The following is a 25,720-nucleotide window of genomic DNA, read 5'->3' as shown; positions in this document are numbered from 1 at the left end:
TGGGGGAAGAGACATGTAATAAATAATAATAAAATAATTAGGATACGATATGATATGAACAGTTGGTTGGATAACCTCTTTTGAAGCTATTTTGTTTGAAGCAATAAAAACCAGAGACCAACGACCAGACATTGTTCCTTTTTGTAAGTTACTATGTTTGTGTGTGTTTCTTGTTGGATATCTTGTTTTTCAATTTATTATTTATTCAAATGGCTGTGGAGCCACCATGTTTGGCTTGTAGAATGGAGCTTGTTGGTCCATGCAACCTCCATGCTTACAAATGGGGATCAATGGCTGCTTCAACGTGGTATCAACTTAGAGGTTTGGAATGCGGGATTGGAAACTCGGAGAATAAAAAAAACCTTTATGTTCGGGAAGTCAGTCGTGCTTGCATGTGCAGGGTGTAGCACCCTCGACCTTTAGCCACTCCATGGCTTGTGTAATGGGTTCGGTTGTGCTACTTGATAGTAGAGTGTTCTTGCCTCTGTTAGATGAATACGACTCTCTACAATGGTATAAAATTGTCCACTTTAAGTATAAGCTCTCATGGCTTTACTTTGGGTTTCCCCAAAAAGCCTTATACCAATGGAGAGAATATTCCTTAACTCATGATCATTCCCTAAATTAGCCGATGTGGGACTTTCATGTAACAACCTCAACTCCTGATACCAAACATCGTTGTGTAAGCTAGCTAGTGTTAGGATCGCACAACAACGCATACACTCGATCTAGATGAACACAAAGAAACAAGAGAGAGAAAATGCAAAGATAACTCTGGCTAAAGGATTTGTATTATAAAACATTTTCAAAGCTCTCGAGGGATATATATATATATATGGTTTAGCTTTACCAGATATAACAATCTACTATATATATTTAGATATACTTTTTTACGAGTTATTTATCATTTACTATGTCATTTACCAAATATAACTTTAATATATATAACCGTTGACTCAGCTATACTATATATAACCGTTGACTCAGCTATAAATAAGCAGCAGGCTACATAACCTAGCTAAGACTGCACAACGAGAACAACATACCTAGGTTCTAGAGATCAGTTTGTGGTCTTCTGCTAGATCAAAGATGCGATGAGAGCTTACAAGTAGATTGATTACTAAGAATATTTGTATTTCATTACTTTCTACATTTTCTTTTCTAGGTGCATGACGATGTTGGTCGAGGCGAGGGGGTGTTCGAGAGGACCTGGTATCCTTAAGACAAGGTATTTTTGGAAAAATGGTTATAAAATGGTAAAATTGAAAATTTAACCCACATGAAGTTTAATTTGCAAGGGCAACCCTCGTAATAAACAAAATTTATAAGGATAACCGTAAAAAGTGGCAATTTGTAAAAATGGCCCTAAAGGTTATAAATTTAGAAAAATAGCCCCATAATTAGCCCAATTGAAAATTAAGCCCACTCAATACTTAGCTAATTTGGAAGCTAGTTCATAAGATGACAAATTGATATTTTGGGGGCATAAAATGATTATTTTCGGAGATAATTATCAAGTTATTAATTAATAATTGAAGAAAATTTTTGAGATAATCAACCATGGGATGCTTGCCAAGTGGAAGATTCTTATTGGTGGAATTCAAATTTGAAAAAGCTTAAATGAAGTCAACCCAAAATCTGACCTTCCCTCGGTTTTTCTTATTCTTAACCCCCTTCCAAATCCGTTCTCACGAAATTTAAACCTCGTGTGTACTTCCTCCATACTTGAAACTTAAAATTCATATCGATCCACAACTCCAACTACATCACTATTTTAACTGAATATGAAAAGAAGTAAAGAAACGAGATTAATCGAAGGCTAGATTATGGGAATGCTTACTCGATTTTTCTCAAAGTTTGTCTTCTATATACCACGTAAAAGCTTGATTTTGGTCTCTCTAGGGTTCATAAGAAGGAGATCTACAAGTCTTGTGAAGTTTGAAAACGCAAGAAACACAAAACGTAAATCAAGCCCCTCGATAAGAAATCTAGAATTTGGGCGTTTTTTATTGAAAGAATTAGCGTGTCTAATCTAACCCAAAAGTTTCTTGAGCTCAAGTAAGAAGTTTTTCGTGAAGAGCTCGAAGAAAAACAACAAAAAAGACGGCCCATGTTTCTTGTTGGAAGTTTGGGTCTAGAATTCTGAACTTTGAGAAATTTCTCGTCTACAATGAATCTCATCTTTAAAAATCAATTTGTACACTTTCGTGGCAAGAATAGGAACAACTTTGATGAAGAAACCAAAGGCTAAAAGTTGCTGGAACGTTGGAACCCATTGGTTGACTTTCGATACGCTGTTTAAGTTTGAAATTCAGAACTTCGACTCAAAATTTTGTCATATATAGATTGATTCGTTTTATGGGTCTTATACCATTAAATTAAGGGCAAGAGAAGGAACAAATTTGTTGAAGAAATCGAGAGGAGATGAACTTTAAATCGTTCGAATCAAAAGCAATTTGGAATTAATTTTCTTGGTAAGTTCATTACCAAGTAGCCTACTTTGACACTGATGTATCTTTCTGGTTTCTAAATCAAATGAACATAAATATATCCCAAAAGATCTGTGGTGTGTAGGACTACAAGATTCATGAAGAAATCGAGTGGAAATAATCATTGTATCAACAGAAAAATACGAGTTTTAGAGGGGTCAAGAACTGTTTTTCGTGCATTGCTGGCCTGAGGTTTATGATGATGATGTGGCATCTCTCGAGGTGACCACGTCATCCCCTTTAGATTTGCTGGACACTTCTAAACTAGTTCATTTATGCTTAAATCGGTTCTCACAATAAGTTTTGATGTTGAAATAAATAGAATCAGTTTGGGACCTATTTTAGGAAAAATTAGCTTCGGGAAGGTCATAAAAAGTGAACCTGAACATGATCGAACAGGTAAACAACTACATAGAATGCCCTTTGCTCACTCTTTGGGTCATTTCACCTAATTTAAAACTGATTTTCACGAAAATGTTTATTGTTCCTGAAACTACACTCAATTTGGCACCTACTCAAGGAACTTGAAGAAATTTTAGTTGTGGGAAGACCATGAATAGTAATCCCGAACACACCCGAATAAGTAAGTAGTCATATAAAGCAAGTTTCAAGAAATACTTATAGGTTCGATTAGGATCACGGGAAAATGATTAGAAATGATGTTTAGGAGCCTAACTGACCTAGTATCATGATAGCAAGTCCTATAGAACATTGTATTGACTAGGTATCTCATAGAGACGTTTAGGGCACAACCCCTATTCACGAACTAGCCAAGAGGGTTAGAGTTTACTTGATACATAAAGTTTAGTTGTCACCCACAAGGAGTCCCAGAAGTCGCAGAGGGTATACTACTTAGGTAACTTTGATTGTGCCGAGTGGGGAGCCATGACCTTATACTCATCTAACTTGAGAAGGGTATTAGAACAAGTAGTTTACTATTTCGACCTAAAAAAACGAGGTAATAGCCAGTTTATTAATATTAGGAACAACAATTGTTACCCTACACCTCGTGGGAGAACCTTTCGATTGTAATTCAATACGCAGACACATGTGGAGTACAGTCACCATCCATCTTAAGAGCGAAGGACTCCTCCATACTAAACGATAATTTAGAGCATGTTTGTGAGTAATTTTCAAATTATTAAAATAAAGTTTATAATTAATACAAATTTCTTAAAAAAAAAATTAAAATTCATTTTAATTTCTTTTTAACTTAAAAAATATCTCTAATTTTTAGAGAAAAAAATTTAAATACTTTTTTTTTATTATTATAATAAGGACAGAACTATTTGCACCCTGTTTCAAAAATATTCAAAAATTTTTAAATGTAATATTAATACTCATATTTAGAAATCTTTTTTAAAAAAAATTGGAGATGATTTATGAGGTATAAATAGATAGTTTTCGTCCATATATTGATAGTAAAAGCATTATTAAACGGTGTTTTAATAAATATTAAGGTATTAATGCTATTTTCTAATTTTAATGGGTATTTTTTAAATATGATACTGATTGTGAAGATATTTTTAATTTTTTTTTTTTTTTATATTTCAGGTATTATTGAAAATTTTGAAAATTAACTGCATATATTTTATTAATTTAACAAAATATATATATATATATATATATATATATATATATATATATATATTATTTCATTTTTTAAAAAAAATATTTTATTATTATTAATTTTTGTTATTGGTGAAAATCCAAATTTCGAGATTAAGCTTGTAAACCAGCTGAAACCTGGATCCTCGCAAAATCAGAAAGAGCCAAAGGGAGTCAACAAATAGAAGAAGTCTATCCATCAAACGGCCAGAAAAACTTCCCCCAAAATCAACGGCTAGAGATCTTAGCCATCTCAGATGACAGTTCTGACAATGAATCAGCCACATCACAGCCGTCCATTATGCTGACTCTTTTTCTTATACCCCAAAAAGGTCCACCTTCTCCCCATTACCCAAAATAACTAAAACCATTGCCATTACGTTCCACTCCCCTCCTCCTCCGTAGATCGAGAACCGCCCAAACCCCACCGCCCTTTCTCAATCCCACCGCCGCAACGCCGCCGCGTAACCCCCCCTCAATTTTTGCCCTACAACTGACAATCGACGGTTGTGGGATTGTGTTTTGTTCATCTCTGATTTTGTGCTCCGCTCCCCCTTTTTGTCCTTTTTGATGATTGAGTTTTGTTGGATGAAATTTCGGCGATGAAGATGATAAACAACGGCTATAACAGTAGCTTCAACAGCAATAGTGTTGGATTGATGTCGAACGCAGCGGCGACGACGGCGTCTTTGTCGTCGTCGGCTTCGACTACGAACGCGAATTCACAATCGCAAGGCCTCAAAACCTATTTTAAAACCCCTGAAGGACGGTACAAGCTTTATTATGAAAAGACTCATCCTCCTGGCTTTCTCCCATTTTCCCATGGAAAATCATTCTCTCAGGTGCTTCTCTTTTTTTCTTCGCTTTGCAATTTGATGTTGAAATTGTTGAATCCATCGTAATGTTCTTTGAATTTCTGCGTTGTCGATTGTTTTTTTGTTCTGTTTGGTTCGAATTTTAGGTGACTCTGGCGCAGCTCAAGGACAAGCCGGCGCAGGCTGGTCCAACTCCGAGCTCGAATTCTAGTACGAGTGCGAGTAGTGGAGTGAGATATGCCGCTGCAAAGTTCCTTGGGGTTGGGGGTGGAAATGGGGTTCGAGCGATTGGCTTTGCAGGTAATAACGGCACTGGTAAAGCTGTTAATGGAGCTAGTAGAAGTGGCTCACTGGTTGGCTCAAATGGCAGCCACTCCATTCTTAACCCCAACTACGATGGGAAAGGAACCTATCTGATTTTTAATGTCGGAGATACCATCTTCATTGGTGACCTTAATTCACCAGATAAGGTAACCAACTTGTTTGAATTTGTGCTATTCAGATTGATTAGTGTGTGTATTCAGTTTATGAGTTTTCTGTTAGGAATCGGGAATCTCCAAAATGGTATGATATTGTCCACATTGAGCACAAGCTCTCATGGTTTTGTGCTTTCCCAAAAGGCCTCATATCAATAACTGTATTCCTTACTTTTAAAAACCCATGATTAACTCCTTAATTAGCTGATGTGGGATTCCTCTTCCAACCATCCTCAACATTTTCCTAGTGGTTTTTCAGGATCCTATAAAGTCCTTGCACTTTAGCAATTCAAATCCTATCTGTCATGCCTTTGATCCTGAAGCTAAGGATGGTCATGACCTACTTATCGGATTGAATTCTGGAGATGGTAAATATACTTTTTCTATGAATGATTTGTGTTTGTTGTTTCTGGAGTAAACTGTGTTTGAATTGCTCAATCGCTTTGCAAACTGTAGTGTACTCGGTATCTTTAAGGCAGCAATTACAAGATGTTGGGAAGAAGCTTGTTGGAGCCCAACATTATAACAAAGAGGGCAGTGTCAATAACAGGTAAGAGTATTGGCCATACTATTTTTTTAATCGTCCAGCTTCTTCAGCTATGTTTTCTGATTCCTCAGTGTGTGAAATGAGCATTTTCTGAACATCCTTGCCCATTCTACCTAGAGTATGAGTTACACTTCTTCTATGTGAACTATGTCATAATCGCACTCTTGTGATAGCGGGACAATGATTGTGCGGCATTTATTCTAACCAAGCAAACAAGTCAGCCGTAAAAAATTCAGACGTCATGGACAACGTCGGTGTATATTCGGGCTTCGAATCACGTTACGTGAAAAAGTTTAGAAAACGTGAGTAAGGAAATACATTAGAAAACGATTTGAAGAATTGAAGAAAGCAATGTTATACGACTATAAGCAAATAAAGAAATATCACGGCATAAATAGCATATAACTCAGAGTAAACATCCCGTTTCTAAAGATTAAATTAGTTGTGTGAAACTTTTCACATCAATTGTCTAGTGCGTTTATTCTTATTCTTTCTGTCATTTCATGAAAGAGCAGGTGATTACATTCTCTTTTTATTTGTTAATTATTAAAAACTGAGATTCTTTGTGATGATTCAATTAGAAAACTTTAATGCTTGCATCTCACTGTAGTAACTGGGTTTAGGAATTTGATACAGAATGTTGTTCAAAATATTGTTGAGCATTCCCCATCCTCCTCCACTCTCATTGAGCATTATCAGTATGGGGATGTGGCATTTTTAATCATGATCATGGGTTGCAGTTTCGCTGCCTGAATTTGCTTTTGATGATGCAAAGACCAAGTTTTCATTAAGAAACATGAAAGAATGAACTATGGTAATACCGAAAAAAAAAGGAATCTAACTAGTTAAATGTATCATAAGTTAGAAAAATGTTGGCCAGATATTGATCGACTTGAAATTCTACCTCTTTTCTGTGTTTGTCTTTGATGATTCTTTGTTACGTATGTATGATTATTGATATTGATTTGATGCTTTTGGCAGTCGATGTACCAGTGTTGCATGGATTCCAGAAAGTGATGCTGCTTTTGTTGTTGCTCATGCTGATGGAAATTTGTATGTCTATGAAAAGGCAAGCTTGTTTTGATAAATGTGGCTGTGTCTTTCTGCTCTTGTTGACTTATCTGTTCCACAGGATGAGTTGCTAAATTACTTTTTTTTCAGGGCAAGGACGGTACGGTTGACACTTCTTTCCCTGTCATAAAGGATCAAACTCAATTTTCAGTCGCACATGCACGGTCCAGTAAGGTATTTAAACAGAATTATTCGGCATTAACATTCATGCATTTCCAATAATATTTTATGCTGCAATGAACTTGTTTTTCTTTAAAAAAATCTCATGGCTTGCTTGTGAATTACTGGAATCCAATTTGTATCAGGACATCAAAATTAACTTACAGATATCTTACAAGTGTATTTATGTCCCATTTGGTTTAGATCATAAAGTTGATGTTTATCCCACTCCATATACATTAATGAAAGTCACTGTTGTTTAATTGTAGCCAGGTTAAACAGTGTCATTCCTGTATCTTTGTTGTTTGGATTGTGGGTTCTTTTTTTTAAGGGTAACTTGCTTATAATTTGAATGGAATGACTAACATTCTCTCCTACACTCGCACAATAGAATTTAATAGAAGAAATTTGTAGATTGAATCCTATGTTTTTCTGTGAATAACACTGAAGTTTTCCTTCTCTTCTAAATAATTTGAGCAATGTGCTCACCAGTGACGCCTATTGAGGCGATTGTTCATGTTTGTCCAGAACCAGTTTCATTGATGTCTGGATATGGCTAGCTGTGGAGTGTACCCTGAAAAACACTTTAAAAACTACATTAAAAAAATAGCCGGAGTGGTTGTAGTGGCTTTATTATGTCTGGACAGAAAGAACTTTATGAATTGTGTGCTTCAGAAATCATTGAAGTTTTAATTGTCAGATGGGGATTCATTTTTTTTTTTTTTTTCAAGGGAAGTATTGAGAAATATTTTAAGAAAATATCCTTTGTTTAATTGTAAATGGGAGTCACTTAGCTGCTATACACTTGCGTATTTTTTCTTGGTAATCTAGACGATGCAATGATAGTTTCAGCGGATGCAATTTCATTTAAGATTTTTTTTTCCTGAAGAGTTTTGCAACCTACGTCTCATTTACTATGGTCTATGGTCACATGTCGAATTTTCTTACTGTATAACACAAGGCTCTCGAACGCTTAAAGAAGTAATGTAACATGACCTGCAAAAGGAAAAAAGAAGTGTTGAACATCTTAAATTTTTATAGTAGTGATGAACTTCAATGTATTTCATCCCAATTCTTTTACCTATTTTTTGCCAACTTATTCTCATTCTTAGCTATGATCTTAACCGACCCTGCCATACAACTCTCGGTTATTGCCATTATGTCTCTTGCTTTTTCTTTTCCTTGCGAATTATCAGAATATCTCCATCAACAGTTTCTGTGATTAGATGCATCCAATGGCCTCTTCTATATGCTAATTAATTTGTTTTTTAGCAGAGCAATCCAATTGCTAGGTGGCATATATGCCAAGGGCCAATCAACAATGTTGCTTTCTCGTGCGATGGAATATATTTGGCAACCGTTGGTAGAGATGGTACCCTCTTAATTACTGCCCCTAATGATCTGATTAAGAATTTTCTGTAGACTAATTTTTAATCCTGATTGTAGGATATTTACGGGTATTTGACTATTTGAAAGAACAGTTGATATGTGGTGGCAAAAGTTATTATGGTGCTCTTCTTTGTTGTACATGGAGGTATGTGGATACATGGTACTTCTGAAAACAGTCTTTTTCCATTTGCTATATCTCTGCTCATTATTGATGAAATTAGACGTTTACTGATGGATCAAAAAGGTTTATAATAACCCTTTAAGTTTTTTTCTCAGCGGCGATGGAAAATATATTTTAACTGGCGGTGAAGACGATCTTGTCACAGTATGGAGCATGGAAGATAGGAAGGTGGTGGCATGGGGGGAGGGACATAATTCATGGGTAAAATGTTCTTCAAGAAATTGAATGTCTGCAAATACATTTTATAAAGCAAGTATTGTACTTCCCTTCACCACTAGCAAGCTGTAAAATCCTAACGAAGCATTCTTTACAAGGGTGGGGGAACCTCTTCCTAGCAGACGTGTTTTAAAAACCTTGAGGGAAAGCCCGTATGGGAAAGCCCAAAGAGGACAATATCTGCTAGTGGTGGACTTGGGCTATTACAAATGGTATTAGAGCCAAACACTCGGCAATGTGCCAGCGAGGACGTTGAGCCCCGAAGGAGGATGGATTGTGAGATCCCACCTCGATTGGGGAGGAGAACGAAGCATTTTTTATAAGGGTGTGACATCTTTCTAACAATATCTTAAGGGAAGCTTGAAAGGGAAAGCTCAAAGTGGACAATATCTACTAGCGGTGGGCTTAGGTTGTTATACAAGCCTCCTCCATTACTGGAGGGCCATGATAGACACCTGTATTGATCACTTTCTGTTACCTTGCTGAATATAAGTTTAGATATTATTTATTCTTTTGATGAAAATTCTCTCTTCTTGGACACGATCTCCTTTGAAAAAAGTAGGACAGGATAGCAATTTATCTAATGAAAATAAATTTATGCCCCGTCATAAAGGTTTGAGTTGTTTTACTAAGATATTATATTTTCTTTTTCTATGTTGTTTCTTAAATTATATTTTTATGGTTAATGAATTTTACTTTATGGTTTAATATTTTCCTGTTTTGAAAAATTGGCAGAACTTTTTGCCCATAACTAGAAATCAAACAAGAACGCTTGTAATCTCATAATGTTTCATTACATTGTCACTCTAGAATCTCATTCTGTTATTGGGTTTTAGTCTCAAGCTTTGGCATATTGTGAACTTCTTACTTCAGGTCAGTGGTGTGGCTTTTGATTCATATTGGTCATCACCAACTTCAGACGACACGGAGGAAAATGTCGTTTACCGGTTTGGTTCAGTTGGTCAGGTAATTGCTCTACCTTCGGTATGCCCCTTGTGTTGTCGTGTGATTTCTCTTTTTCATCAGATAATTCTTCAGTGTAAAATATAATTTGGAAGCTGTGTATTTCCACAGGACACACAATTGCTCTTGTGGGACTTGTCAATGGATGAAATTGTGGTTCCCCTTCGACGATGCCCTCCTGGTGGATCCCCGACATTTAGCACCGGAAGCCAGTCAGCTCACTGGGATAGCATTACCCCATTAGGCACACTTCAACCTGCTCCAAGCATGAGGGACGTTCCTAAGCTTTCTCCAGTAGTAGCTCATCGTGTCCATACTGAACCCTTGTCTGGCTTAATATTCACCCAAGAGTCTATTCTCACCGCATGCCGAGAAGGACATGTGAAGATTTGGATGAGACCGTCCTCTGAAACACAGTCGAGCAACCCAGAATCTCTCGTCGGTTCTAGCACGTTGGCTAGTACCAGAGTTGGTTCCTCTACTTTGAAGTAGTGTTGCAAAATTCAGTTTCGACATACCGTGATCTCGCTTGTACATGATTAAGCCGTTCCACCCACTTGGGTCCTCTGCTATTTGGCAAATGGTACGGACAGTTTTTTGGGGTCTTCCTTATTCTAGAGATTAGGAAAGAGTATTACGTTTGCTCCACATTAACTCACTGCAAATTTGCAGTGGGATTAACCAATGGCTCTGCTTATAAACTCTTGTTTGACATATGCTATGCCATAGAAAATGCACAGGCTATTGTTAACAGCGTAACGTTACTTCGATACATCGCTTCAGTACATCATCTAATAGGCGGGGAGACGACGAAAATAAGTTATCGAGGGAAAACTAAAGGTATATCATTGTCTAGTAATAATCATTTTATACCATAGAATTGCCTCCGACTAATGTGTATTTGGTTGCCATTGTAGTTGTTGATCTTGTCTATATCATTTCAGATTTCAGTTTTTGTTATACTGATTACAAAATCACTGATATTAAAATGGTTGAACTGCATTCTGGAATTTCTAGGTTCATATCTGAGCTTCATAATTTGTTGCTTATTTTTCCAGCATGTCGAGTTCTATGGTTGAAATTTAAACATTGAAATTGTGGGTATTATCAAAAATACTTTATTTGTAACAATGTAAGTCTATTGTTAGCAGATATTGTCTTCTTTTGGCTTTTCCTTTCGGGCTTCCTCTCAAAAATTTTAAAATGTCTTTGCTAGGGAGAGGTTTTCACACATTTATAAAGAATGTTTTGTTCTCCTCTCCAACCGATGTGGAATCACGTTATTGATGTTCTTTCTTGTATGATTATTGTGGAGTTTGTTCCGTGGATTCATTTTGCAGGGCATTGGCCGAAACCAATAAGCTTTGTTTAAATTAACACAATCTTGATAACATTGAATTACAAGGTTTAAGAATCTCGGTTATCCTCTCAACCATTCTCCTACCATCAATTGGATCATGATAAGGTGACTCGTGGCCTCCACCATTATCCGACTTAAGGACATATATGACTCATGTCTTACTAGTTGATCTACTACTAGGGAACTAGCGTTCTCTAATAGTTCCTATATAGTCATAACAGAGAGGGAGCGACCCCTATGCTTGCCAAGCACAAATATTGATTTCATGGAGATTTTTTCTCCTTGGAACAAATTTATTGTTAAAGTAATCTTTAATGTAATCTTGTGTTTACCAAATATTGATATCATAGGCATTTTGATGTGTATTAAGATGGATACTAAAGGCTTATCGAGTAATCTATAATATCGTTGTCGAACCTTTTGATTTACAAATATATTGAGATGTGCATAACAAAATCAAACTCATGAATGCGATATAGTAGGTGGGTTGAGGGGGGAGAAGCACTAGATTGTTGCAAAAAGGAGCACGAATGTCAAAAGCTGTAGTGGAGAATACCTAACCCTTGGAAGACTAAGGAATTGAAAGACTTTTCTTTGGTGGCCACCAATACCTCTTTCTTGGATAACTGATACCATACTTTGTGGCTTCTTCATCTATTTTCTATAACTTTAGGTAAATTAATATAATATTTTATCGAGTAATCTAAACTCTGCTAGATTCATTCAATTCATGACACAAAACGGAATCATACTGTTTATCAATTTTGGAGAAAAAAGTCTTGCACAATGGTTATAAAACTACAAACGAGCTTGGCTCTTTTCACAAAATTAGTGCACGCAGTAGAGAAAAAGCTAATTGTGTCATCGTCATCTCTCTAGTTGTGTTAGCGACTCACAAACTTGGTGATTGTTCGTGGATTTCTTGACTAGATCGCAAACAATAGCTCGGTGTGTTGCCATCTCCATATTGTTAGTTCCTGCTTTGCTATGGCAAAACGCTCTTTTCTAGTGTTCCTCCCTCGTAATCACACGATTGAAGGTATGTGTTTCTCTTTCATAGGTACGTCATTCCAGATGGTTGATTTTTCTTACGTAGAGTGTTTTTTCCACGCCACCGAATACTCCATCGTCTTCTCTATTGCTAGTTTTTGCACATCACTGTCCTAGTCGGGTCTCACCGATGTAAATCTCCATGAATGGAGAGGAGGAATGCCTACAGAGACACAAGTTGTGTGAAGAGGAAGAAACGGTCTAGTTCATAGTTGGTTCAAGGATTCAATATCTTCGTACAATGTACGTTGGTGCAAGCTTTAGTATTTTGAGTTAGGAGATAATTGCTTGTTTAGAGCGAGATATTTTCTCGTTCGTTAATAATTGATTAAGGTAAGCATTCTAATCATTGATTATACTTTATGTTTATACAATAAAGTTTATTTCTCAAAGACGTGACATTAATTGTAAGGCTTAAAACTAGATCATGAAATCTTTTACCTGTCGTGAAGGACAGTATTTTTTAAACGAAATTGTAAAAATTACCTATCAAGGGTATGAGTTAATTGCACCGCTAGAGCATAGATTGGTTGTCTCATGTTTTGGTTCTAGTCATAGGCTAGTAGGTTAGGGTTTTGGTTTTACGAACCACAAGCTGGTTGGTCATATTTTGGGCATAATCACTGTTGGATGAAAGTCCGACATCGGCTAATTTAGAGAATGATCATGAGTTTATAATCAAATAATACTATCTCCATTAGTTTGAGGTCTTTTTGGAAGTCCAAAACAAAGTCACGAGAGTTTATGCTCACAGTGGACAATATCATACCATTATAGAGAATCGTGTTCGTCTAACAATCACAAAGTGGTCGATCAGTGCTTGCCGGTTTGGATAGAAGCATATGCTACTTGTTCTATCTCGAGCAAGCTAATAGGTCGATTGGTCCCTTTGAAACGGTTATAGGTCTCTTGAATTACTTTACATTTTTACTATGTGTGTATACATATCTAACCCGAACAGATTACTATATTTATTTTTTAATTTCAGGTTTATTGGTTTTAAAAATGACGTCAACATACATTTAATAACTAACTTAAGTGGAACCGTTACGCGGAAAAATCTCACCAATAACTCAACCAAATTAAGAAGTTTGTTGGAAAATATAACTCATGAGATTAATTATATACTTTTGTATTTTTTAAAATAAATTAAATTAATAAAGGTGGGGGAATTGTGTGGTATCGAGTGCATGATATTTACAGAATACACGTCATGCTGATTGGACCACCGTCTGTCGGGCCCACCTCGACCCCTTCCAAGAATCTTTACCGACAAAAAAAAAAAAACACATAATTTTTTATTTTGTACGGACACTACCGAAAATCAAGACCCGCACATGTGAACTGGTCTCTCAATTCCCATTAAGATAGGACAGGATTTTTTTTTTCTTACAAAAAAAAAATATAAATTTATAATAATTTATAATTTATCGATCACCAATATCAACATAACTCACTTGAAATTATTAGAAGTGTTCGTGGGTTGGGTTGGATCGATTTGGTCTTTTTTAGACCTAATCAAATTGTTCGAGTTGTAAATTTTTTTAACCTTAACAACACTGGTTAAATAATAAACTGAATCCACCATAAAATTTTATTTATTTGAACCAAACTCAATCAAAACCGTACAGATTGGATTGGATTGATCGAATTTTTTGAGTCACGTGCGATTTTGTTTATACCTAACAATCCTCTTTTGAGCCTCTTGTGATCTGCCACTCTCCACTGTTTGTGAGAGTTTGCACTTATGAAAGTCGAGAGCAAAGTCAGATAGAACACAACTACGTAATTTTCATTACTTATATACATATCTCTTCCTTCAATAACGAGTGTGAGATTTTGTTTGCACTTAACAATCCTTTTTTGGGTCTCCCATGATCTATCCACTCTTAATTGCTTTGTGAGAGTTTGTTCTTACAAAGGTTAAGAGCAAAGTCAAATAGAGCACAGCGAAGTGAGAGTTTGTTTTTTCATCACTTATATACAAATCTCTTCCTTCTATAACGAATACGAGATTTTTTTTACATTTAAAAATCCTCTTCTAGACCTCCTGTGATCTGTCCAGTTTCGACTGCTTGGAAAGCTCCGTGTCATGAAGATCCAGAGCAAAGTCAGATAGAGCACACACTATAGATTGTGCTATGTTTACTCGACTCGATAATGCTACTCGTTTTTTCTTTTCTTTTTCTTCCAGCTAGAAAAGCATGTTCTTTTCAATTGACGGTTTTTTTTTTTCTTAAAAAAAAAAATAATAATATCCAGCATGTGTAAAATTTAAATAATGATTTTGATTATTAAATTTTAAATATTGTGTAGAAATTTTGTTAGAAAAAATTATGAAAAGTGAGTGAGTTTTGAAAATATTTTGAAATTTAATATAATTTTTCAACCCACAAATAAATAAATAAATATAAAAATCAGAATGTAAAAAAATGAAAATATCAATAAATATTTCTAAAATAAAAAATTAAAAAAATATATATTTAAATTATTAAATAAAAATTTTAAAATATTTCATTGATATGTTGATTTCTTTTAAGGATTAATCGATTTAATATCATTCAAATATCACTATCGAATTAATGTTGATGAAAACATCATTAAAAATATCAATAAATATTTCAAAAATGAAAACTAAATATATATATATATATATATTAATAAATAAACCTTCTACATTTAAAAAAAATATATATATATATATATTTCGTCCATACGGCAATGTTTTAGGATAAGTCAATTTACATTTTTTGTCGATATTAATTCAATGAAAATGTGAAAATACAGACGTCAATGAAAATATAATACTCGAAAAATAATATAACGATCCATACCTAAGATTTAGAATCTGGATTCGATACCGGATGACTTGACATTTCCGTGCATCTTCTATGTCATGATCAAGTTATTTACTTCTCGTTTTTAAAAAGTGCACAAAATTCTCTAGAGGACAACCATTAGAATAAGGATTCGGAATTCAGATTTAGAACCTCGTGACTCCAACATTCACCTGCGTGACGTTAGGGGAAATCATATTTTATTTATAAAATTAAAAAAAAAAAAAAAAAAAACTAAAAACTAAAAGGTTGAGAAATCTCTCCCCTATTAACAAGCATGCAAAGTAATAGTTTCATCCATTCTTACGCAACAGCCACGTGGCAGAAATCGAGCTGTAAGCGGACCACCAAATTCCATAGAGTCGCTCGCACTGGATTCTCCCTCTGAGCAGTACTGTTCGTTCCTTCTATGACAGTAAGTAATCCAGGCGGCAACGTTCAGTTAGAGATTATTACAAAATACTGAGTGAGACCAAAATCCAGTTACAGTAGAGAGAGAAACGAGAACAAGAAGGAGAGCGAGAAGAGGTGATTTGCATCGGCTACGAACTTCAAAGCATCAACTGGTAGCGTGTTTCCTTTCTCTCTAGATTAGTTTGCTTCACGCTAATGCTAATCTCTGTTTTTTTCTATGGTTTCTGTTCTTCGTTATACTAAGCGGCGAAGCAATATTTGCTATTGATGAAACTGTTTAGTGTGTGTGTTTGTTAATGGAAATGGAAGCTAGTTCAGAAATGGAAATTTATGCTTGCTGGTGATATATGTGTACTTCTGGATTTTGTTCTCTTTGTGAAATTCTACTTGTTTTGGATTAGATTTTAGCAATGATGGGAGTTCGATTCGCGGTTGTGGTTGTTTTGGTAGTTTTTGGTGTTTTAGACTCGTTTTCGCTTGCTGCGAATGTGACGTACGATCATCGGGCGTTGGTGATTGATGGCGAACGGAGAGTGTTGGTTTCTGGATCCATACACTATCCTCGCAGCACTCCTGAGGTTCATCTCCTTTGTTTTTGACACTTTGAAGTTGTTCTTGCTCTGAGGATTTTTATATCTGAATCCGGTCGTGGTTTCTGGAATTTGCAGATGTGGCCGGGCCTTATTCAGAAATCTAAGGATGGAGGTTTGGATGTAATTGAAACTTATGTTTTCTGGAATCTACATGAACCGGTTCGAAACCAGGTACTTGTTTTGCGAATTTATCGATCCAGGAGCTACGTCTTGGTTCCTAGGAATTCGTCTCGTTGGATTAGATGATAATCGAGAGATCTGTTTACTGTTGAATTGTGTTTTTAGTCTCTTCAAAAAGCTCAATGAAATGGATGAAACCTACCTTTTGTTATCATCTTTTCCGTCTTCTTACACTTTCTCGCCTGCCAAACAGTGGACAGTTATTGTTCATTTTTATATGATTAATATATAAAATGTTGCGCTTTCTTAATCAACAGTATAACTTCGAGGGAAGAAACGATTTAGTTAAATTCATAAAGCTGGTAGGAGCTGCTGGTCTATATGTACATGTACGAATTGGTCCTTATGTGTGTGCGGAATGGAATTACGGGTGCGTTTATTCTCAAATCGTTAGCTTCTTTCCATTTCCGTTCTCTCTGGGTTTTCTTATACCCTTCTCCTTTCGTGCGACGCCAATAACATCTTTCTATTTCACTTACTTCCTCAAAACTGTTGGATGTAAAAACAGAGGATTTCCAGTTTGGTTGCATTTCATACCTGGCATTGAGTTCCGAACAGATAATGAACCATTCAAGGTTAGTTATTACTTTCCCATTTCGGTACTCTGGTTTTTGCTGCGCCAGTGATTTTACTTATCCACATACTAAGAAATCAGTACCTATGGTTTTGGATAGGCTGAAATGAAGCGATTTACGGCCAAGATTGTTGATGTATTGAAGCAGGAGAAACTATATGCATCCCAGGGCGGACCAGTTATTTTATCTCAGGTGGATTTCATGTATTTTGTTCAATTTCTCCCTTCCCCCCTTTCCATTTGAACAGAAATGAAGTATATATATATACATATTTCCAATCACAATTTCTGGTTTTTGCTCACACATGTTCTGTGACGGTGTCTCAGCATATTTGAATAATAATGACAAACCATTATTACTTGAACCACTGTTTATCTGGAGTGAAAGTATGTTGAAGGTTAATGAAATGGCTGCTTTTCTTCTATAAACAGATTGAAAATGAATATGGAAACATTCAGTCTCATTATGGGTCTGCTGCTAAATCCTATGTCCAATGGGCCGCAACCATGGCTACGTCTTTGAACACGGGAGTTCCTTGGGTTATGTGCAACCAACCTGATGCCCCCGATCCTATTGTGAGAAATTTTTCCTTGTCTTGACCATAAATTGAACACCGTCTAGCTATAAATTACAACTACGTCAAGTTTTAATCGAAGATAAACTAACCTTATTTTTATAATTTTCCCGTGCTTGTCATTTGACTTGCAGATTAACACATGCAATGGATTTTACTGTGATCAATTCACGCCAAATTCTAAGAATAAGCCCAAAATGTGGACTGAGAACTGGAGTGGATGGTAGACTGTCCATTTACTGATTCCAGCAATTTTTCATTGCATTAACGTGACTATTTAGTTACTCCCGAGTCAATTTACCTTCACAATTGAGATTATTTTATCCTAGGTTTCTTTCATTTGGTGGAGCCTCCCCATACAGACCCGTGGAAGATCTTGCATTTGCTGTGGCACGCTTTTACCAAAATGGTGGAACTTTCCAGAATTACTACATGGTATTCACTTGTGAAGTACTCATTGTGGTTGACCAATTATTTACGCTTCCTCGAAAAGATTGAGCCCGTGATTCATGGTCTCAGTTTTGCTTTATTTTCTCTTATACAGTACCATGGTGGGACAAACTTTGGCAGGACTACTGGTGGACCGTTTATTGCTACTAGTTATGATTATGATGCCCCTATAGATGAGTATGGTATGGTTTCTGTCTATTAAAAATTGACTTGTCTTTCGGGCTTCTTACTCCTTGATTGATTGGTTATAATGATCCGAATATCTTCTCAGCACTTGCAATTATAATTTAAATTTTGTGTCAAGAATGAAGATGGTTGTTGAACTTATAGTCAGGTTGTGAATTTCAATCATGATACGAATATACATACGATCATCCAAATTCATTACAACCTACGTCTCTTTTATACGATCGTTCTTCTATTGCACAGGACAGGTAAGGCAACCTAAGTGGGGTCACTTGAGGGAAGTCCATAAAGCTATAAAGATGTGCGAAAAAGCATTAGTGAGCACAGAACCCGCAGTTAGTTCTCTTGGTCAAAACTTGGAGGTTGGTTATTCCCATTACCGTTTATTCCTGTCAAGATTCTGTTTTTTCTTCTAATTCCATGTAGAATTCATTATAAGTACGAAAGAGAACTATATCAGTGCGCCTAAGCATAGTAATGTGAAGACCTATTACAATTGCCTGAGACCATAGCTTAACTTAGCATAGCTATATCCCTTTGATCGAATGGACGTAAAGCAGTGCCTATTTGTTCTCGATCATCCCCTAATCTTACGGCAAGCATTATGGGCTCTCGGGTACACTCCCTGAAATACTGTAATTAGTTTTCATTTAACCATCCTAGGAGATTTGAAGTAATGGTAGTATTTCTTTTAATGTTATGTTCGATCTTTTGTTCATTCAATTTCTCTATTAATGGTCTGGATTTGAACTCATTAGACGTATATTCTAGCTAATTTGGCCCAAAATCATCTATAAAACCACTTTAAAGTTTTTAGTCCCTTTTCTGGGATATAATTGTAATTGCAGCAACGTTCATAACAAAACTTTCAAGTTTTGAAACGAGGAATAGAAGTTGTAACAAAAATTATAACTATCTATAGGATCAAGAAAAAACTTCAGAAGTTATTTGGCTAGTCATATCACACCAGTGGTGGGATTGTGCAGTAAAAATGTCTTCTCTTTCCATCTTAGAATTATCAAAAGCTTATCCAATAGATTAATTGGTGATGAAATGCACAAGTTTAGTTTGGACTCCTTTTAGTAGGGAAAAGAATTATAATTTGACGTCATATACGAAAGAGCTATTATTTCTGGCTTTAGTTTAACATGAAACCTCGCGAAAATATTCACCAAAATGTATGATAAAGAAAGTCAGAAAACCTACTCGTAGAAATTTCCAAGATAGGAAAAGTTGTCCCAATCACAATTGTAAAATGGTGCTCTAACCTTCAATGATCAAATTCCTTCGTGTGCTATGCTTTCAATAAATTAAGATGCTAAAAGACGGGTTATAAGATGTTATTGTCTGTACTTTTTAATTTCAGGCGACAGTTTATAAGTCCAGTTCTGTATGTTCTGCTTTCCTGGCTAACGTGAATACCCAATCTGATGCGACCGTGACTTTCAATGGTAACTCATATCATTTGCCTGCATGGTCCGTTAGCATCTTGCCAGACTGCAAGAATGTGGTGCTCAATACTGCAAAGGTTATTGTTTTCTTCCCAGAAAATGTATTTATAGTCCGGTTGAAACTAAAATTCTATCTATCTTTGTGACCTATGTTTTGGTGCTCTGGCCAAGTGATAAAAATTTCTTTTCAATTCTATTTCTCTTTTATTTTCTGTTACTTAGCCTAATAGTTGCATAAATGAAGTGTACCTCATTTTGTGACAGATTAATTCGGTAACAATGAGGTCATCTTTTTCAAACCAACCTTTGAAAGTTGATGTTAGTGCTTCTGAAGCATTCGACTCCGGTTGGAGTTGGATAGAGGAACCAGTAGGTATCTCAAAGAACAATTCTTTTGCGAAACTTGGACTTTCAGAGCAAATAAATACTACAGCAGATAAAAGCGATTACTTGTGGTACTCCTTAAGGTATATATTATATTGATTATCAAATCTTCAGTTTCTTTATTTTAATGGACTGCTAACCAATTTCTTAAAATAATTTTGTCAACTTTTGCTACTGCTATTTGGCAGCACTGATATAAAAGGTGACGAACCTTTCCTTGAAAATGGATCTGAAACAGTCCTCCATGTGGATTCCCTTGGCCATGCTCTACATGTTTTCATTAATGGAAAACTGGCAGGTGATTGGAATTAATTATTTGTATCGATGCATTTCAATGGCTTTATTATCGTTTCTGCATTGTTCCATTGGCTGCTTTATGGGTGCTGTTTGAATCGCTTTGTAGGAAGTGGAAAAGGTAGTAGTGACAATTCTAAGGTTTCTTTGGAGATCCCCATCACAATGGTACCTGGGAGAAATACAATTGACCTCCTGAGTTTGACAGTAGGACTTCAGGTTCTGCTCCACTTTATAAAATTTGTTTGCTTGCATCTTAAAAACTTATAGCAATGCGAATTTCTTTTGTTGGATGGAAAGCTATAATATTTTTAGTGATACAAAATATTTTCAACTGACCAAATCTATAATGCAATCTATCAGAATTATGGAGCATTTTTTGAGAAGAGAGGTGCAGGGGTCACAGGTCCGGTAAAACTGGAAAGCCAAAAAAATAGCATCACTGTTGATCTCTCTTCGGGACAGTGGACGTATCAGGTTGCTTTCTTCAAACATCCTGGAGTTGAATTGTCTTTATATTATCTAATCCAAAAAGAGAGGGGAAAAAGAAAAAGAAAAGATAATATTCATTATACTATGGTTTAGTTTTTTTTTTTTTTTTTTTTTTTTTTTTTTTTTTTTTTTTTTTTTTTTTTTTTTTAGTTTCTTTCATACGCTTGGATGTTATAATTTCACCTTTCTTTTGTTTTTGGAATGGCAGATTGGACTTAAAGGTGAAGATTTAGGTCTGTCGAGTGGCAGTTCTTCACAATGGCTTTCACAACCTAGCTTGCCTAAGAATAAACCTTTGACTTGGTACAAGGTATGGTTATTTCATGTATGAAGCAATAAGAATATGAAAATTGTGAGAGTTGGTTCCTATTACAGAATGAATGAAGCAATAATTTTTTGGAAAATGAGAAGAAAAGCATTCATTAGAATTTGCTTTAGCTTGGAAGAGTATCTTTAAACAAAACTTAGGTGTGATGCTTATGACTTGTGAAATATTAAACCTGTTTAATTTTGTGATAAGGCCCTAAGATACTTCTTTACAAGTTTGATATGGTCTTGATGTTGTTCTGCTAAGACATTTGCATGCATTTTAACATTTTATAATCTTATCAAGTACGCACTAGAATTTGCTACAAGCTTGGAAGAGTGTAACAGCCGAAGCCCACTGCTAGCAGATATTGTCCTCTTTGGACTCCCCTTTCGGTCTTCCTCCCAACGTTTTAAAATGCCTCTTCTAGAGAGAGGTTTTCATACCCTTATAAAAAATGTTTTATTCCCCTCTTCAACTGATGTGGGATCTCATAATCCACCCCCCCTTCGAGGCCCAGCATCCATGCTGGCACTCGTTCCCTTCTCCAATCGATGTGGGACCCTCAATCCACCCTCCTTTGGGAACGTCCTTATTGGCACACCGCCTCGTGTCCAACTCCCTTTAGGGCTTAGCCTTCTCGCTGGCACATCGTTCGGTGTCTGGCTCTAACACCATTTGTAACAGCTCAAGCCCACCACTAGCAGATATTGTCCTCTTTCGGCTTTCCCTTCTGAACTTCCCTTCAAGGTTTTAAAACACGTTCAGCTAAGGAGAGGTTTCCACACCCTTATAAAGAATGATTCGTTCCCCTCTCTAACCAATGTGAGATCTCACAAAAAGTGTCTTGATTTCTTGCGTGTGCCCATAATTTCTAATCTTTGAACTACTTAAAGAGAATCCATCTTGCAATTACTTCCAAGAGGGGAGTAAAAACAAAGTACTTTTAGATTGAGCTATTGGCTTTCTTGACACTGACAAGTGCAGTATCTGTTGATTCAGACCACATTTGATGCCCCTGCTGGTAGCGACCCAGTTGCTCTAGACTTCACAGGATTTGGAAAAGGTGAGGCATGGATAAACGGACAAAGCATTGGCCGTTATTGGCCATCTTATACTGCCTCCGGTCAATGTACTGCATCTTGCAATTACAAAGGAGCCTATAGCGCAAACAAATGCCTTAAAAACTGTGGCAAACCATCACAAACATTGTAAGTTGTCACAACTTGAGGCTAAGGCTTCCGAATTATTTCCAAAGTCCTTATATCTCATCTTCCTGACTCTCAGATACCATGTGCCGCGATCATGGTTGAAGCCAACCGGCAACACCGTAGTACTTTTCGAGGAAATTGGCAGCGACCCGACTCGATTGTCATTTGCATCAAAACAGATCGAATCTTTGTGTTCTCATGTATCTGAGTCCCATCCACCACCTATAGATATGTGGAGCTCTGACTCAAAACTACAGAAAAAAGGACCTGTACTCTCTCTAGAGTGTCCATCACCCAATCAGGTCATTTCTTCCATAAAATTTGCAAGTTTTGGCACTCCTCATGGAACTTGTGGGAGCTTTAGCCACGGCCAATGCAGCAGCCAAAATGCACTCTCCATTGTACAAAAGGTCTTATATTTATTTCCAGATACAATGATTTTTCTGTGCATAAATGTAGAATTGGATTTTGCTGATTGATGCTTACTTATCAACACAGGCTTGCATTGGATCAAAAAGTTGTAGCGTTCAAGTTTCGATTGAAGCGTTGGGCAATCCTTGTAGAGGAAAAACAAAGAGCTTAGCTGTGGAAGCCTCTTGTCACTAACGAGGTACCAACTATACCTAATACTGCTCTTCATTGGGTAAATTTGAAACGTTATGTCTAATTCCTTCTATAAGTAGAGGAATAGAGACCAACTAAAAGAAAATAAAAATAGTAAAGGGAGTAAGAAAGAACAGGAAAAATGATCACAATTTGGTGCATTATTTCTTGCTAAAGGCAAATAAATGCCATCAATCGGTATTAACAATAAAGGTGACTTATGGGGAGACACTGAAATCTCTTAAATTCTAATGGAGATTTATATGCTTCTGAAATTTTGGCCTTCTGCTTTCTATCTGTACTTATTATTATTATGATTATTAGGTTAAGTTATGAGTATTAGGATAATTAGGTAAAAGTATCGCTCTGAATTTTATTTTATGTTTATTGAATCTCTAAATTTTTAAATTTGAATTTTAAAAAAAAGAAATCATAAGTTTGGAGACTAAATTTTTAATTTAATTTTTTATTATTATTATTGTTATGTTGACACTTAAATGACTTTGAGTGGGGTTAAGAGTGCTAGTCGAAGGCTTTGAAAATCTTTTCATGAAAGGATGATATGTTTCTCTTCGAAATTGCAACTTAAAAGTTGACAGGAGAAAAAATATATTCTAAGTTCTTATGGTAATAAAATATTAAATTATAAAATTTAAGAATTGAACCTTAGCAAATGTATTCGGTTCTTTATTTGGGTAAGTCTCCAAAATGATGCATTCAATTGAATATAAAAGTCATTCTTATTTGTGTAAATCAAAGAACAAACTCTTTAAAAAAGGAATTCATAGCTCACTCAAGATTCAAATGATAGATAACTCTATAAAATATTAATTTTTTTAATTAACAAATTTATACGTAGATATTAAATATTATGATATTTCCACTTACACATCTTCATATAAATGATTTGGATAAATTTTTTTTTTTTTTTTCAACAATTATAAAGCTTGTTGTATAAAAGTATTATCAAACTCATCTCAATATGTAACAATTCCTGTTGGTTTATTTTTCTAACATGCTACCTCTCCAAATCCACAATACTTCGTTTAACTATGGACACTATTTTAATTGGTTTGAGGTAGTTCGAAAAAATTAAAAGAAAGTCACGATAACTTATGTTCAAAGTAGTCAATATCGTACTATTGTGAGGGTCTTGTTCTTATCAAGCGGTATAAGAATCATACTTTTGTCTTAATTTAGCCATATCAATCAAATTTTAAGTGTCTCCAACAAAGAAATTGAGTTTCAAATATGTGGTCATAGAGAAGATTTGTGGTAGATCTCAATTAGACATATAGACGGATAGATGGCTCTTTAAGAGGAGGCTCAATAGTGAATTTTGTTCGAGAGCTCCAGAGAAGGAGTTGTCAAGGGAGGTTCAATGATATGTTTTATTCGATGGGAGAATTGCTGGGAATTGTAGAGTCCCGCATTGGCTAATTAAAGAGAAGATCTTTGGTATATAAGTAAGAAAAACAATCTCTATTAGTATTATGATTGGAGAAAGGTGCTCAAGATTTAAAGATGAAGTCTTGAAGATCTTCAAGGTATACAGAGAACAATATGTGGTGGGCTACCCACAATCGGATTAGATTTTTTTTTTAGGTTAAGTTGAATTTTTGGAAAATCAAAAATTGGTTGAATTCTCGAGTTAGAACTTTTTTGGTCGGGCTGACTCAACCAACTCGAAAATAGAGTTCACAACTCAGCTCAACTCAACCCAACCCAACTCTACCCTATTATTAAGATTTGTATGAAGATTAAGAATATTTGACATTTTTAACGGTTGTAACTTAGGAAAGTCTAATATCTGAGTTTTATGAAATTTTAGTTATTAACGTAACATGTGAGGTGGATAAACTGAAATTTTTTAAATAATTAAAAAATTGGATAATCTCATGTCCCAATCCAATTCAATTGAAAAATGGAGGATCCGGTTGAATTGTAAACCCTATACAAGTCATTCAAGTCGCTAAACCTTTTCATTCCCTTGTTTTGATGTGGGAAACAACCCTCACACAAGCACCACTTTGTTCGAGGTGGACCGAGAAAATGACTTTCGTTTTTCCCCTTTGTCTACCCTTGCAGCCTTTCTTAACGAACCCCCGAGCCTTCTCTACACCACCTTCCTCATAGAAGTCACCTAATTAACTCCTAAAGTCGAATTCTATCTAAAACAAGTTCTCACGAGTTTTATAAAACGTACTTTGATGATTTGTTTTACATGTGTACTTGTTCAAGTTTACAAGTTTCTTTAATTAATACTACAATATTTTCATAACCTATTTTTAAAATTTGGGTTTATATACCATAACACTAGCTTATAGTTAAACGGGTATTAAATTTGGTAAAACACGAAATACAACAAACCAGAATAGAATCAATCATGACAATCGTTACTAAATACTTTGTAGAAACTATGACAACTTTTCGTGAGATCCAATATGGGTTGGAGAGGGAAATGAAACATTCCTTATATAGGTGTGAAAACTTCTTCCCAGTAGATGTGTTTTAAAACCGTGAAACTCACAACGATACGTTATGGGCCAAAGCAGACAATAGAGAGTTTGGGGGCTGTTGCAAATGGTATTAAAGTAAGATACCGAGCAGTGTGCCAGAGGACGTTGGATCCCTAAGTAGGTGGATTTTGAGATACCAGTTACAGGGGAATGAAACATTCCTTATAAATGTCTGAAAACCTCTCTCTAGCAAATACATCTTAAAACTGTAAGACTCAAAACAGACAATATTTAACTGTTACAACTTTTACTGTGTAAGCTCAAAATGTGCGTTTTCTAATAGTCTGAAGATCATAAAAAATCGTAAAAAATAATCGTGACTTTTT

General features: G+C 35.6%; 2 protein-coding genes and 1 long non-coding RNA gene across 4 annotated transcripts; all 3 read left to right on the top strand.

The window, feature by feature from the left end:
- The first annotated feature begins 4,438 nt into the window (after positions 1 to 4,438).
- On the top strand, positions 4,439 to 10,924 carry LOC111469558 (dystrophia myotonica WD repeat-containing protein-like). Of its 2 annotated transcripts, none has more exons than XM_023114859.1 (11): positions 4,439 to 4,939; positions 5,059 to 5,382; positions 5,648 to 5,756; positions 5,845 to 5,938; positions 6,917 to 7,004; positions 7,097 to 7,180; positions 8,441 to 8,537; positions 8,612 to 8,699; positions 8,831 to 8,936; positions 9,825 to 9,917; positions 10,026 to 10,924. In XM_023114859.1, the coding sequence occupies exons 1-11, from the start codon at positions 4,700 to 4,702 to the stop codon at positions 10,404 to 10,406; spliced, it is 1,704 nt and encodes a 567-aa protein (XP_022970627.1). In that variant the 5' UTR covers positions 4,439 to 4,699; the 3' UTR covers positions 10,407 to 10,924. The 2 variants fall into 2 exon arrangements, with proteins under 2 accessions (XP_022970627.1, XP_022970626.1); XM_023114858.1 differs by having other exon boundaries at positions 8,438 to 8,537.
- Positions 10,925 to 12,093: 1,169 nt separating this feature from the next.
- Positions 12,094 to 12,716, top strand: LOC111469561. The gene is made up of 2 exons (XR_002714896.1): positions 12,094 to 12,313; positions 12,420 to 12,716. It is a non-coding gene; the product is annotated as an uncharacterized LOC111469561 (long non-coding RNA).
- A 2,859-nt stretch (positions 12,717 to 15,575) lies between these two features.
- Positions 15,576 to 23,150, top strand: LOC111469557 (beta-galactosidase 8-like). Its single transcript, XM_023114857.1, has 20 exons — positions 15,576 to 15,727; positions 15,977 to 16,153; positions 16,244 to 16,339; positions 16,606 to 16,718; positions 16,857 to 16,923; positions 17,023 to 17,115; positions 17,355 to 17,498; positions 17,632 to 17,720; positions 17,827 to 17,932; positions 18,042 to 18,129; positions 18,377 to 18,495; positions 19,500 to 19,661; positions 19,849 to 20,051; positions 20,157 to 20,266; positions 20,372 to 20,481; positions 20,626 to 20,739; positions 20,963 to 21,064; positions 22,064 to 22,272; positions 22,349 to 22,682; positions 22,771 to 23,150. The coding sequence occupies exons 2-20, from the start codon at positions 15,986 to 15,988 to the stop codon at positions 22,876 to 22,878; spliced, it is 2,535 nt and encodes an 844-aa protein (XP_022970625.1). The 5' UTR covers positions 15,576 to 15,727; positions 15,977 to 15,985; the 3' UTR covers positions 22,879 to 23,150.
- Positions 23,151 to 25,720: the final 2,570 nt, after the last annotated feature.

The sequence above is a fragment of the Cucurbita maxima genome, unplaced genomic scaffold, assembly GCF_002738345.1.
Source record: "Cucurbita maxima cultivar Rimu unplaced genomic scaffold, Cmax_1.0 Cma_Scf00040, whole genome shotgun sequence".
In the NCBI taxonomy this organism is placed as follows: domain Eukaryota; kingdom Viridiplantae; phylum Streptophyta; class Magnoliopsida; order Cucurbitales; family Cucurbitaceae; genus Cucurbita; species Cucurbita maxima.
The sequence above is the reverse complement of the archived record's forward strand: the minus strand, read 5'-3'. Positions and strand labels throughout refer to the sequence as shown.